The sequence below is a fragment of the Prunus dulcis genome, chromosome 2 (genome assembly GCF_902201215.1).
Source record: "Prunus dulcis chromosome 2, ALMONDv2, whole genome shotgun sequence".
NCBI classification, from domain to species: Eukaryota; Viridiplantae; Streptophyta; class Magnoliopsida; order Rosales; family Rosaceae; genus Prunus; species Prunus dulcis.
The window spans coordinates 8,017,554-8,033,220 of record NC_047651.1 but is presented as its reverse complement, the minus strand read 5'-3'; the positions used below and the strand labels follow the sequence as shown (position 1 = coordinate 8,033,220).

The window sequence follows — 15,667 nt, the reverse complement described above, 5'->3', positions numbered from 1 at the left end:
AAACTGCATTGCAGTTTCTGGTTCAAAATCTCCTACAAGCAACCAAAAATCAAAATGCAAAGAGAGTACTGAATATCAAAACACGTTTAACTTCATGAGCAGTTATAACATTCCCATAAACCCTAGCAAAAAGCACTCTAAAATTGAATTATGGAACCAGAAACTGCAATGCAGTTTCTGGTCAAAATCTGCTACAAACAACCAGAAATCAAAATGCAAATACAGTACTGAATATCAAAACACGTTTAACTTCATGAGTAGTTATAACATTCCCATAAACCCTAGCAAAAAGCACTCTGAAATTGAATTATGGAACCAGAAACTGCAGTTTCTGGTCAAAATCTGCTACAGACAACCAGAAATTTTGAATCCAACGATTTTGAATGGTTAATCCCTATAAACGAAGCAAAACCTAAACGAAGAGTAGTTTTGAATCCAACGATTCATCCATTTTTCCAAAAACTGCATTGCATAAAGAACAACAGCAAAAATGTGTAATCCCTAAAATCGAAGATAAATCTGTGTTAGAGGGTCATTTTCTTACTGTTTTTTTCCCAAGAGAGTGAAAATCGCTACTACCGTCGTCAGTGGTTGTCGTTGTTGGTGGTGGTCGTTGCTCGTCGTCGTTGCTGGTCTTCATTGCTCGTCGTCGTCGTTGCTCGTCGTCAGTGGTTGTCGTTGTTGGTGGTGGTCGTTGCTCGTCTTCGTTGCTGCTCGTCGCCGTCGCTGCTCAGTGTGGAACTATCGGCTGAGTTGCTGTAGTTGAAGATGAAAGGTCGCGCGAAAGGGTTTTTGGAACTGATTCAATTTGAGCAGTGTCGTTTTTTGAGTCTTGGTTATGTCGTTTTGACTGTCAGTTTTGAGTGGGTAAAAACTAAATATCTATATTTGACAATAAAGCACAATGGCACATGTAGTAATTTTAGTGCTCTTCAATGTTATTTTAGTAAAAGTAGGTGTTACTTTATTGTCTTTGGTCTTATATTAATTAAGTAAAATTGTATATCTATCTTTCAAATTAGTAAAGTATTTTATGTGTGAAAACTCAAGCACCCTATAAACAATTCATTTAAATATGAATGGAAATTAGTCAAAAGCCCCAATGTTAATATTTTAGTTGAACACCTTGACAAAAATTCTATTTATATTTTTTGACTCCAATAGTTTAGATTAAATTAAAATAGAATACTTATCAATAAGACATGTTTGTCTCTGCATTCTCAATTTTAATAATTACATACCCTAAGCTTTTCAATTTTTTGCAATTTAGTTACGGTGTTAGTCTTACTGTTATAATTTCTATTAATTGTGGGTATGGCATATGTGGGACCCATCTTTAAAACTTAAATGGCTTAAAATATCAATAAAAAATTACAAAATAATTACATAAGGAAAAGATTTATAAACTTAGAATAAAACCCCATCAGCTACCCCTTCCCCGACCCGCAATTCCTAGCCCCACCCCACAGCCTCAGCCACACCACCCAGCACCACCCAACCACGAAGACAGAAGACGCCATGGTAGGACCTCCACGATGAGGTCAAGCAAGGTTATGGACCTCGACAACCTTAAACCCTAACCAAAAAAAAAAAAAAAAACCAACATGAAAAAAATAAAGTCTCCTTCCGCAACCAAGTCCCAGCCTCGCCGCCCAACCCGCCACTAACAACCAGCCAACCTACCTCTACTCAACTCTCTTTCCCACTCCCACTGCCTAGATTCATCCCCCAAAAGGCGAGGCCTTCTATAACCCAACCAAATTCGTGCCGCCTCTTTTCCCCAAGCCCTATTCGTAGTCGCTTTCGATGACGCGGTTCAAATAAGCAATGAGAGGTTCAGTTCGTTACCCCACATTGTAAGGGTTTTGATGGCTTCGGAATCTGAGTGGAAGGGTGGGGATGGGGAATGGTTTCTTTGGCATGCGTTTTTGCTGATTCGATTTTCCTGGGAACGTAGAAAAAAAAATTTCGAATTCAGTTTCTATTTCGTGTCTCCTTTTTTTGGACAATCCCAGCTCTTGGTTCATGTGGTTGCTGGGTGGTGGATTTTCTTTCTCTTCCAATTGTAGAGGAGTAGCATATGGTGGCGTGGGGGTCCTCTGGTTGGGGTTGAGTTGGGGTTGGTAGAGGTTGTAAGGGGTCGGGATGGGGATAAGGTTTTATTATTACCTTTTGTTTTTAATTATTTTTAATTATATAATATTTTAAGCCATTTTAGTTTTAAAAGGTGGGTCCCACATATGCCACGTCTACAATTAACGGAAATCTAACAGTAAGACTAACGACAAAATCAAATTGCATAAAAATTGAAAATTTAGGGTATGTAATAGTTAAAATTGAGAATGTATGGGCAAAGATACCTTACTAATAAGAGTTCAAGGTACTAAATTGAAATTAACTCTAAAAAAAGAATATAAAACATATTTTTTTCTCTGGTTTACTATAAGGATGATTTTATTTGAACCCCACAATCTTCTCTTTTGACCCCACATACTCTTTACACCCCATAACATTTTTGTGAAATTTAAAATTACTCTATACACCTATTATTTCTTCCTAAATTACCCTCACTAACCTAAAAACATCACACACTTTTTTTTCACACCTCATCAATTAACCCCCGCAGATCTACAAACTCGTGTATATCCCTAAACCCTATGGCAAACGACACTACATCGAAAGGCGGCAGCTTATGCTGCACATCACCTTCGAAGCGCCAAGCTTTGAACTCTAAGGTCGTGAAGAACGAAGCCACCAATCCAAGGTCATGAAGAACGCAGGTAAGCCTTTTATAATGTTATGTTTATGAGTGATATATTTTAGAAATTGGATATGTTATAGAGGATATAGATGTATTCATGGTTGTGATTTTGTTCAAAATGTATATATGGGTTTGAGCTTAGTCTTATGAAAATAGCCGTAACTTTCGATGGGTTACCACCGAAATCGTTTTTTTTTCCAAAGTAGTCTACTGAATTCATTACTGAGTTTGTACTTAATATTGTTTTTCATATATGAAGAGGACTAGTGGAGGTACTACTGAAGCTGCATCATCTTGACCTTATAGAGAGCGTCCCAAAGCCTCAACCAGGAGACATAGAGTGGCGAGGTTAGCTTCTCAAGAGGACCAACCCTAGCATGGTCCCCCAGACTACTCCGAGGATACTACAGAGGTTTAGAATGTAGCTGCTACTCTTGATACTAATGTTGAGGTAGATGCCGAACCTACTGAGCCATCTCTACCATGACATGCCAACGTTGTCACGGATAACTAAATTGTTAGCATGGTTGTATTAGAATTCATGGTACTTTGGTTGTTTTGAGAAATTTTTGCATGTTTGTATTAGAACTCATGGTACTTTGGGTGTTTTGAGAATTTTTTGCATGTTTGTATTAGAATTCATGGTACTTTGGTTGTTTTGAGAAATTTTTGCATGTTTGTATTAGAACTCATGGTACTTTGGGTGTTTTGAGAATTTTTTGTAGGTGTTCCACCAAATTATAATGATGCATTCAGTTTCAGTAGCTTTGTACTGAATTTTGGTATTGTTTGTCGATGCCGTTCCACCAAATCAATAAGGATTTATTCAGTATTTATGGTCTAATGTCTTTTTTTTTTAATTTTATAAAAAAAAGTAGCAAATGGCTTTATAACAGTAGGAAAGCATAAGAAAATGGGCTTTATTTTAAGGGGAAAGATACATCTTCAATATCAACTTTTGACTATACAAAAATAATAAGTATCTCAAGTGTCATAAATTTATAATCTCTTCAGTATTAAGGGCCAACGTATCCGCAGTGGGTACATTTTCTTTAGTTATTATGATCACTGTATCTGTAGTAGCTACATTCTCTACTCCCGAAAGTTGTTTAAACTCATCCACACACGCTTGGTACAACTCAGTCATACGATACCGAACCCATTCCCAGGAACTCCATTGTATCCTAAGTTAACGGTCGATCACATACAACCAAATAGGTTCAATGTTTCAGTAGAAGGCCACTGAATTTTCCTATCGCATTTGGTACTGGCCTGCCGAACGTAACTAGCGATTACCATGCAACTCAACACTCGAAAAATGCCAAAAAAATTCACTCATACCTCATTCGAAGCTGTTGAGCCAATTCTTAACAACTAAAATGAGTTATTAAAAACAGCAACTTTAATTCTCGCAAGTGCACGAACCGTTTATAGTATAGCTTATGTAAGTACGAGGTCGATCCCACGGAGAATGGTAACTTGGTTCCAAGTTAAATTACTTAGAATGCTAGAAAAACATAAAACAAAGAAACTGACTAACTAGCTAAAGGCAAGGTCGAATTCAACAATGCCTCTTGCTAATTACTCAAGGTCTAGGACAGAATCCTAGCACCACACACGCACTCGAAATGGGGGGTTTTGTTGTTGAAACAAAAAGAAGAAAGTGAAATGAAAGTGCTCGAAAGTAAACACTGGCAGCAATCAACAGATTGTGAAACACTAATTGAGAGGTGTTAGAGCCTTGGAATCCACCACTAGTTTTCCTATCCAAGTTATGAATGCATAGAAATTGACTCAAGCTTCATCAACAATAGATTATCGCATACAAGCCTATGGTATCTAGGTGCAGGATGCATGATTCTCCTAAGGCATGTGATTATGCATGGTATCTACACAACACGTGATCTCTAATATGCAACCTAAGCATGGTATCTACTTAGAATAAAGCATACAAGAGTCATTAAGCTCCTTGAGAATATGATAATCACACAAGTCCTAGAACATGGTATCTGTCCTAGTCAACCTATGGTTATTAACCCCTTGAATGATTCTTAGGCCATTCATGTGTTGCTTGTGAAAGGAGAGTAGAATTGGTGAATCTAAACCCCTTCCCAACCTGTGCTAGATGCATGAAATCCTAGTTAGCTACTCCAAGAAAACATACATCAAGCACATAATAAACTGGAGATTAACAACTTGATAACAAAAGCAAGGAAATCAATTAACTATAAAATCATCCATAACATTGAATATTCATGACTAGGGCTTCATCCTAAGCCCTAACTAAATGGATTAGTTAGACATAACTATGAATACAGAAAATAAGAAATACATAAATAGGATAAAGAGAGGAGAAGAACTAGATGATGGCAGCAAGGAAGTTCCCAGGACAGCTCCAAGCTCCCTTCTCTCTTTGTGGTGAATCTGAATGTGTGTATGAGAGTAATGGATGAAGTGAATGTGTGTGTCTGCCTTCTATATCTCTCCTCCTCCTCTTTGAATGAGTGTGCAGCTCTCTATTTATAGAGTGCCAATTTCGTCCTCCCCTCTACCTGGTGAAACACACCTCTCTTAGCTGCTCCTAATTGCCTAAGCTGCCCAATAAATGCCAACTGCTCCAGCTGCCCAATAAATGCTTTGGTGAATTATTCTTGGTCTCTTTATGACAAGCTTAACTTTTGTTCATCTTTAGCTGCTCCTAATTGCCTAAGCTGCCCAAAAAGTCAATTGCTCCAGCTGCCCAATAAATGCTTTGGTGAATTATTCTTGGTCTCTTTATGGCAATCTTGACTTTTGTTCATCTTTCTGACTTCCCAAGCTGATTTGTCTCCCATGTGTGGCTGCTTTTATGTGTAGCACATGGCTCTAGGGATGTAGCCACATTAAATGTGATGGCAGCCAACTATGACTTTTCTGTGAACTTGGTTGAGACTTTGATGTGCTGAAGGCTCCAGCTTTATCCAATTGGGCTGAACTTTGGATATGTTATAATAGACACCCATTGAAACAACTTCTGTCAAGGATGTCTCCTCATCCGACCTGTGTAAATTGCTGAAATGAGGCCTGCAAGATGACCTACGAAACTGGACTGTGGCTCAAATTGGTTTTGTCTTTAAGCCCATATTCCTCTTGTGCCACACAGCCATTAACATGCATGAAGTGTGTCAAATGTCATCCCCTTGCTGTCTTAACCTACAAAACACACAAACATAGGTAAGAGACTCAAAATAAAGAGAAGCTAAACAAAATTACTAAGAAAAGAAGGCATGCAAATGTGTGAAATTATGACCTTATCAGAAGCCCCCCTAACTTCAGTCTCACCCTTCATGAATAAATACTAGGTACGTTTTCACAAATATAAGCGTACAAACTTGTTGGGATTGTAGGAACATGATGGTTTGACAAATAATCTGATTATGATTGCAAGAATGTACGTGGAGTGTAGTGAGAAAATTTAAGTTTTATTTTGAATGTTTTTGTTCTTAACGGTAATTATATATAAGGGTAAAATAGGTTATTCATGTTTAAAATTATTTTGTGGTCAAGAGAGCTGATTGTGGGGTTCAAATAAAATCACCCTCACTATAAATATGATTCTCTTTTATCAATAAAGATTTATGATTTTAAGCAAAAAAATATTTACGATCTTTAAGGATTCAAAAAAGTATTTATTTAGGGACCTAAATACATACATGTGGACTATGGATGAAAAAAAAAATCTTTAGCTTGGATTTCCAAAGGAATTTCTATTTTCTTTTAATATAAGCCATAGCCTAAAATAAAAGAGGAATGGTTTCTCACAAACACACTACTAAAGGATTTTAAAATGGATTAGACTGCCTTAAAAAGAAACTCGACTACACGAGCGAATTTTATTGATAATAAAAAATGATACACCTCGTGAAGGAGGAGATAATGAACCATATACCCCTCAAACTGAATCTAATACATAAGATATAAGCTAGTAAAAAAGGAAAATAATAAATAAACATGCAACACAAATACAAATAAAACTATTTAAGTTGCACCCTTCAAGGCTTTAAAGAATTAAACATAATTAATTTTCATTTATTATCGATATTATTAGTTAATTTTTTATTATTTTTTTGGTTGTGTGTAAATACTACATCACATTTTTTAAAAGTTGAAAAAATTCCATGTGGGCTATAACATAGATTTGTTCCTGACTAAAGGTGTCATGTGATTTGAACATGAGATTATTTATATGAAATCAATACTCCTTTTCATTGGCCTATACCCTATTGACCAAAGCAATTTCTATTAACGACCTCAGAAGCAATTTTCTATTAACGTAAATTCCTTTTATAAAAAGAAAAGAAAAAAAAAAAGGAAAAGAAGCAGAAAATAGCCGCATACATTTGGCACTAGTACAGCTCGAAACGACATGAAACAAATAGTAAAACACCAATAAGGGAAAAAACGTGTTGATTTCGAAGTCTGAGTTGGTCTTTAGACTCTCTCTCTCTCTCAGCACCCAAAAATTATAAAAAATATCGCGGCCTTCACAATCCAAAACCTCTCTCTCTCTCTCTCTCTCTCTATATAAAAACACAACCTCTCCAAATCTCCCACCAAACCCCTACACGCGAAATCTCCAAGAAACCCCGTCTCATCGGTCTTCGTCCTAAACCAAAACCAAAACCAAAACGGAACAAATAGAAATTTAAAAAGAAAAAAAGAAAAAAAGAAAACCCAAAAACCACAAATGTTCCAAGAAACGGCGCCGTGTTGGTCGAGTATGGCTCAGTCGGCGTCGGCTCCGTGGACTCGGTTCGAGGACAAGCTCTTTGAGCAGGCGCTGGTCCGGTTCTCTGAGGACTTGCCCGATCGGTGGGAGAGGATCGCCGGGGAAGTTCCGGGCAAGACTCCCGAGGAGGTTCTGGAGCACTACGAAACTTTGGTTCACGATGTGTTGGAGATTGACTCGGGCCGAGTCGAGTTGCCGAGTTATGCTGATGACTCGGTGGTCGGTTGGGATACGGCTAGTCAGATCTCTTTCGGGTCCAAGCTCAATAAGCATGGCGAGCCCGAGAGGAAGAAGGGGACTCCTTGGACTGAACAAGAACACAAGTAATTTCTGAATTTCTACCTTCGTTTAATTTTTTATTTTTTATTCTGGGAAGAAATTTAGCATTTGGGTTTTACTTTATCGTTCCTTTAATCGAACAATTCAACCAAAGAAAGACAATATTTTGGTTTTCATGGTCATTTAATTAGGTACTTTATCGCACCTAATTTGGGTTTTGCTGGATTTATTGTTTTTTGCTTCTCCAAAGTGTACAAATTCTTTGAATGATTTGTATTTCTTTGTTTCTGATTTTCATAGTCCACACCTCTTTTGGCCTTCGTTTGGGAGTTGAAAATTTGAGGCAGGAACTCTTCTGCTTCTTTTGTTTATTGTAATTAAAATTTCTAAGTCAAATAGGAATAGCCTAAAACAATATCTATGAGACTTGTAGCAGTGTGTTTATTTCAAATGTCTCAAATCTTTGTTGTTTTAATATTCAAAGTAGTATTGCGGTAGATTCTCTACATTGCTGTTTCAAAATTTGAGTTTTTTGGGTTCTTGAAAAAGTTTTTGCCAAACTGAACAGAAGATAGAGTTCATTAATCACATATGATTGAGCTGGCAAGTCCCTATTTAGAATGTGATTTTGTTGCTAAAATTGGAATGAGGATGCAACTGCCGTTCTGTATCCAGTCTAAAATCATTTCAAGAGGACATATAGAAGACCAGATGGCAATGGAACTCTTCATTTGGGGATTTCAAGTAACTGAATTTCGTGCTTCATACAAGCTATATGCTTGTAAACTGTTGAAGTCACTTTGTTGTTTTTTAAATAATCCTTGTGAACCAGAGAATTATGGAAAAATAAATGCTTGTAAAGTTACCATGTTGACTTTAGAGACACAAAAGAATTTCAATATGATGTTCTTCTGGCATTTGAGTGTTAACTTATTCAGTAATCTGTAAGGTTTACATAATTGAATCATTTTTCATTGATAGGTCATCGATACTGACAATCCTTAAATCTGTGGTTTTATTCTCATGATAATCTTATATTTGTTTTGGGTGTTGATGGTGCAATTATGTACTTATAATTTCTGCATATTTTACTTTCCCGGAATGAGAAATATGTTGTGTTACTACTACAGATTTATAGATGATGCAGTTATGTTGGGAGATACTGATCCAAAATTACATTTCTACTTGCCAGTTCTAATGTTTCGGCACCTGATTTTCCTTTTGTATTCTAACAGGTTATTTCTAATTGGACTAAAAAAGTTTGGTAAGGGTGACTGGAGGAGCATTTCGAGGAATGTGGTTGTGACAAGAACACCAACCCAAGTGGCTAGCCATGCCCAGAAGTATTTTCTTCGCCAAAGCTCAGTGAAAAAGGAAAGGAAAAGATCAAGCATTCACGACATAACCACTGTAGAAAGTAACTCGGTAGCTGTCCCTGCTGATCGAAATTGGATTCCTCCACCTGGTGTTCCAGCTCAACAGCCTCCATTGCAACAGCCGCAGGGTCATTTGCCTGATCAAGAGGGTTCAATGGGGTATCAAGATTTTGGTTATCCGATGTAAAGATGCATTAAAATCTCTTGCTGAATACTCTTGTATATAGAGGAAGTGACCTGCTATGACCAGTCCAATTTGTAAAGTTCTACATGTTTTTTGTTCTCTTTTAGATGGTAGGCGATTAGGAGAGCATTGTGAAGTGAGTTTGAAAGTTTAGGTTCTGTTTCAAAGTCTTTTGTGAAGAAAAGTATGAATTAATGGAGAATAGATGGGATCGTGTAGGAAATTACTATTTATTCATTCAACAGCAATAGAACCTCTTTTGCCCAGTGGCTTTTTCTCTGTGTTGGAAGGTTTTTATTAGCACTATCAACCTCCTTAGTGATATCCAAACGTCTTTGTTATGGCAGCTCCTTTTTAGTAGATATTTGAACTCCAATTTGCTTCGACTTTCTAGTTGTCTTCAGACGGAGAGGTAGATATTAGCAGAATCTTAGAGCAACTCCACCCATTTGCCCTTAGCCATGGCAAGGGTGGAGCTAGGGCAACCACTATTCATGTGAATAGTGGTTGCCCTTGCAAATAGTAAATTGTGTTTCCACCCGTTGCCCTGGCTAAGAGCAATTACTATTCATTTTTTTGTTTTTTCTCCTATTTTTTAATGAAAATAATTAATTTGGGTAATATTTTCAGATAAGATTTTCGGGTTCCTACGTGTCAAGACTATTCATAATCAGATAAAATTTTCGGATAAGATTTTTGGATTCAAATTTCGGATTAATTTCAAAGTTCAAATTTCAGATAAATTTTTGGGTTCAAATTTCGAATGAATTTCAAAATTCAAAATTCAGATAAATTTGGGTTCAAATTTCAGATAAATTTGGATTCAAATTTCGGATGAATTTCAAAATTCAAATTTCATACAAATTAGGGTTCAAATTTCGGATGAATTTCAAATTTCAGATAAGATTTTCATCCAATAAAATCAAGCCACGTGGCATGACAGGACCCGACCCAATTTCCGCTTTGGAATCCGAGTCGAATCCTGTGCGTGTCCGACATCTGGCGAATGTCGGGCACAAAAGACCTTTTTACCCTTCTCGTCTCAAATTCTTTTCAGATTTCCCTTAGACTTCTGCCGAAATTTCGGCAGAGTCTCCCCTGTATTTTGACCAATCCCAAAATTTTTCACCTGTTAAACAATCAATAAATTCACACCAACTGCCAGAATATCTCAAATAACCAATCTTAACTCTAGTTTCTCAGTTTTAACTAGATATCAGAGCATTTTTCTAAATTTTTCAGGGTTTCAAGGGTTTTCTACAAAACTCTACCTTACGTGGTGATGCGAAAACTTTGAATGGCCCGGTGGTGGATCCCGTGCACTTCTACGGCCTGGGGGCGAAAAACAGATTGAAAAAATGTGAGTGGACAAAAATAAGGTTCTTAGAAACAACTTTAAAGCATACTAAACTCAAGGCATTCTATATATAAATCATATTCAAGCTCGAAAAGTTCCGCACAAAAGCATTGAAATCAAAGCTTGTATAAAACACTGAAATCAAACTTGTATAAAAGCTCTGTGCTCAAACCTTGCATAACTGAACAAATATATATAAAGGTATCAATACCTGAAAAATCAGAGAAGCTGATATAGAATAACTGAAAGTCATAATTAAATAAGATAAAACCCAAAATCCTTTGAAAATACCACCTATTTGTACCCCTGTCATATCCGTCAATTCCCCTGGCAGGTCTCGGGTGCCACGCAGTCTACCCGAGCCGCAAACTGGCGAAATCAGGGGACTATGATCAGCCTGATCCGCCGGCAGGTCTCGATGACACCAAGTCGACTCGAGCCGCTCTGGCAGGATGCAGGGGACCGTAGTCAGCCTGATCCGCAATCCTGGCAGGTCTCGGGGACACAGAGTCAGCCGAGCCGCAATCCTGGCAGGTCTCGGGACACCAAGTCTGCCGAGCCACAAATCCTGGCACTCACGGTCCGAGCGTCCCTGAAACTCGTAAGGCAAAGTCAAGTGCACTGACATAAACTGAAATCGGACTGGATGTCCGTAGACATCGGTCCAACTGTGGGTAATCACCAAAGAAAATGGGTACGAGGTGGTTTTAAAATAATTTCCTTTAGAAAAATCTGATTAATAACTGAAATCTCAAATTGTGCTGCTATTTCATCTGCCATAAGCCTCAAACTCTGTTTTCTATAACTCTTTAGCATGTGTAAGTAAGCAGCACAAAACTATGGAACTATTTCTGTACTAATTATGCTCGGAAACATAATAAAACTTATTCAGATAAACTCATTTATAAAACTTATTTATATAAAATCACGATAAAATCATTAAGTAAACTCAGTTATATAAATGATTTATATAACTCATTTAGATAAAATCATTTATAAAAGAAAGTCCACTCACACATGGTCCGAGCTAATTTGACCCTTCGAAGGTCCCGGCTGCGGGTCGACCGGATCTTTGGTGCCTGATTATCCGTAAATAGTAAATCAATAAACTGCTGAATAAAAAGAATTTAAATTAAATACCCACAATAGCCACAATAGCTATTGGCCACAATGTTTAAGTTACTCCTATACCCACAATAGCTTTTTAGATAGTTAGAACGGTCTTAAGAGACCCGAGGCCTTACTAAGCGATAAACTGCCAGATCGGCCGATCCACGATCTCCGATGGCCAATCTAGGCTCCTCTGAAGGTTCCTTACAGAGGAGGAACCATGTTCTGCGAGTTTGGTCCGAAACGGACGGTCGGATTAGCCAAAATCACGTTATCGCTTAAAATCCAAACCCTAGCCCCAGGGTTCGCAATTTCGGAGTATCCGGGACTCCGATTCGCAATCCGTCGAATCCTACACGATTCTGACATCATGTAGACCGACATATCCAAAATTCAGCGCGATCCGACGATTTGACGACACTGCACCCGCAGATTGCGCGATATGAAAAATCCGTTTGGGGCTCAAACGGATTCCGAATCGAGATCCGCAAAATCCTACGCGCTCGTGACGACACGAGGGTCACAAAACTGCACAGAATTACTTCACTACCCTCGCCCACGCGTCCCAGCACGCGCGGTCAGATTTGGGTGTCTTAAGCGATTTCGGGTGGCCGGAAAATCTCGGAACCAAGACTCCAAACTCCTATCCTAGGTAAAACACCTCATTTGGAGTCACTTTTGTTCTTGGACATACCCCAAAAAATGACCAGAAATAGTAGTTTTCGGCGGCCGAAGTTTCGGCCAGAATTCAAGTTGAAAATTGATCGCTTTAGAGCTAAAATCGATCGAAACCCATACATCCATCAGCTAGAACACGAAAAATAGCTGAGAAACCATACCTTACTCGATCGATTTGGTGGAGAAACGAAGGAGAAATATGAGCTGGAAAATCGGGTGGACTCGGACGAACATTCGTCGGAAAACATGGTTTTCCGATCAGCTCAGGGCGGCCCAAGGGTGGAGGTCGGTTAGGCTTTGACGGCGAGAGGGAGGCGGAGCCGACGGTACCCTTGCCGGAGATCGGCTCGGCCTGTGGTGGCCGGGCCGTCGCCTAGAAGTCGAAGCGTCGCACGGCGTTGGTGCGATCGGGAGGGAGAGAGAGAAGAGAGAGAAAGTGACGGGGGAGAGGAGAGAGAGGGGATAAAAATCTGACTTTTTCCCCAAATTACCGTTTTGCCCTTCACGGTATTTAGACCGTATCTTCTTCATTATAGCTCCGATTCGGGTCTACTCCATGTCTACGGACTCGTCTCGCCGTGCTCTACGCAATGGCTTGAGCGGAATTCCCAAATTCTTTCTCGATTAAAAAGTCAAATTTTCCCCCATTAAAATATGCGAGGGCAAACTTGTCTTTTTGCTAGAAGATATTTTCCTTACTTTTTAGATATTTTATTTCTTTTTAGATATTTTGTTTTGGGTTATTACATGGCATGTCTATCTTGCCAAAATTTTCTATAAAACCAGAGTCTCAGCTCATACCTCTCACACCACATCTTTCTATATTTTCATTTCTCAGGGTTTAGAATTCATACTTCATTCATTCTGAATGGAAGAATTTAGGAGATGCTTGGAGAGGCAAGAGAGAGAAACAAGAGAGAGAAACCGTAGAGCAGATGAAGTCAATGAGTTGCAGAGACAAGTCGATGAGCAAGTTCTCATAGCAATGGCTTTGCAAGAAGAAGAGAACCAAGGTCGCCGCCGTGGTTCACAAGTCGGCCGCCGCCGGAATGTGGAAAGACATAGGCATTCTCGGGGTAAGAATCTTTTGCAAGATTATTTTATCCCAACTTCTTTGTACTCTGATGTTGATTTTCGAAGGCGATTTAGAATGCAACCTCATTTGTTCAATAAAGTCATGCATGATATTTGCAATTATGATGCATACTATGTTCAAAAGTGTGATGCTGCTGGGGTTTTGGGGCTTCTTCCGGAGCAAAAGCTTACAGCTGTTATACGAATGTTGGCGTATGGAGCATCTGCTGATCAGGTGGATGAGATTGCCCGGATGAGAAAGTCCATTACGTTGGAGGCTTTGGTAAGATTTTGTCAGGCTGTTGAAACTCTGTACACTAGGGACTACCTGCGTAGACCTACTCCAAGGGACCTCCAACGGCTTCTACAAAAAGCCGAAGCTCGAGGATTTCCTGGAATGATTGGTAGCATCGACTGCATGCACTGGCAATGGAAGAATTGCCCAACTGCCTGGCAAGGTGATTATGGCAATAGAAAAGGCCAAAAAAGTATCATCCTTGAAGCGGTTGCTGGGTTCGACACATGGGTTTGGCATGCCTTCTTCGAAGTTGCAGGATCACAAAATGACCTCAACGTGCTGGGTCAATCCCCCGTCTTCAACGATGTATTGAGAGGCCAGGGCCCCAATGTCACCTATGAAGTCAACAATACAGTATACCAGACGGGATACTATCTAGCTGATGGCATCTACCCGAGGTGGATGACTTTTGTCAAATCCATTCCGAATCCCCGATCCCAGAAGCAAAAATTATTTGCTACATATCAAGAAGGATACAGGAAAGATGTCGAAAGGTGTTTTGGCATCCTTCAAGCTCGGTGGTTGATTATTCGAGGTGCGGCCCATATGTTTGATGAGGAGATCCTCAGAAGCATTATGATGACTTGCATCATCCTCCATAATATGATTGTGGAGGATGAGTACTATTATGATGCTTTAGAGGTCTACGAACCGGATCCAATGAACACGGCTTTGACACGGATTTATGAAAGGCCTATGGGGCCAAATGGAGAACCGTTTGAGCCGAAATCGTTGGTGAGGGATGGTCATTTGATGACCCGAATGATAGATCGATATACAGAGATGCAATCTTCGTATATTCATGAAATGCGTCAAGTTCACTTGATGGAGCATCTATGGGCGGTGAAAGGCAATGAAGATTAATGATGGAGCATAGATGATTTGGTTATGTTTTATTTAGTTATGGTTAGGTTGTGTTGTATTTTTATTTATTATGGTTTGGTTGTGGTTGGTTATTATTATTGTGCCTTGTGTGTATTTTTATTTTTATTTGTATTATGTTTTGTTTGAAGTATAGAATATGTTGAATAAAAAGGTAATTTATTGAATGCTTTGTTTATTAAATAATGAAATGTAATACAAGTCATTACGAATTACTACTAAAATAAAATACATGAATTACAACAACTTTAATAGAAAACAACTAAAATACAAATACATAAAAGGTATGCTAACTAATTTAATGGTTTCCATCATTTAACCAATCCGTGTTGCTAGGCCCATCATCCCGAAAAAGTCTTCTTCTCATAACATCCCTTCGTTCTAGCTTCCAAAATTGTTTTGTTTGAGGGGACATATGACTTGTATCCATCGCCATGGTTTCCCGATCTGTCTTGGCCATTTCTTTTTTAGGCAAATACTCCCTTTCTCGTGCATACTCAGCTTGAAGGGCCAACTCGTGATCTTGGCGTTTTTGCTCCATTTCTATTCTTATGCCGTTTTGCCTTGCAATTTCCTCCAAAAATTGTGAATTTTGATTGCTTGAATTACCCGCTTTCTTTGCCTTTGCGGCCTTTCGGCCAATGGGCCTCGGCTCCTTTTCGATGGGTGAGTCTTGACTCATAGGAGAATCGAGAGGTGAATCCGATGTCATTGAATCATGGAGTGGCGTCTCGTTTAACACAACCTCCGGACCCGTCGGAATAATTATGAAGCGTTTGCAATATTTCACCACCTCCCAACATTCATGATGAGTGAAACTTTTTTTGCCACCCCCGGTTGCACCGAACCACATTTGTGCTTGAATAATCTATTTAACAAAAAAATGGAAATGCAATAAAT

General features: G+C 38.8%; 1 protein-coding gene and 1 non-coding gene across 2 annotated transcripts in view; one reads left to right on the top strand and one right to left on the bottom strand.

Moving 5' to 3' along the window:
• Positions 1 to 7,275: 7,275 nt before the first annotated feature.
• LOC117620245 (transcription factor DIVARICATA) lies at positions 7,276 to 9,651 on the top strand. The gene is made up of 2 exons (XM_034350390.1): positions 7,276 to 7,852; positions 9,044 to 9,651. The coding sequence occupies exons 1-2, from the start codon at positions 7,488 to 7,490 to the stop codon at positions 9,369 to 9,371; spliced, it is 693 nt and encodes a 230-aa protein (XP_034206281.1). The 5' UTR covers positions 7,276 to 7,487; the 3' UTR covers positions 9,372 to 9,651.
• A 5,875-nt stretch (positions 9,652 to 15,526) lies between these two features.
• LOC117620456 overlaps positions 15,527 to 15,667 on the bottom strand; it is a 3,413-nt gene continuing 3,272 nt past the window's right edge. The window contains exon 1 of the ribosomal RNA XR_004584792.1: positions 15,527 to 15,667. This exon is cut by the window's right edge and continues 3,272 nt beyond it. This is a non-coding gene — a ribosomal RNA (28S ribosomal RNA).

Excerpts from the sequence above, each read along its gene's own strand:
- LOC117620245 (XM_034350390.1), top strand. The coding sequence starts at position 7,488 with ATGTTCCAAGAAACGGCGCCGTGTTGGTCGAGTATGGCTCAGTCGGCG. Across the intron at positions 7,853-9,043 it reads TGGACTGAACAAGAACACAA|GTTATTTCTAATTGGACTAA; the intron begins GTAATTTCTGAA and ends GTATTCTAACAG.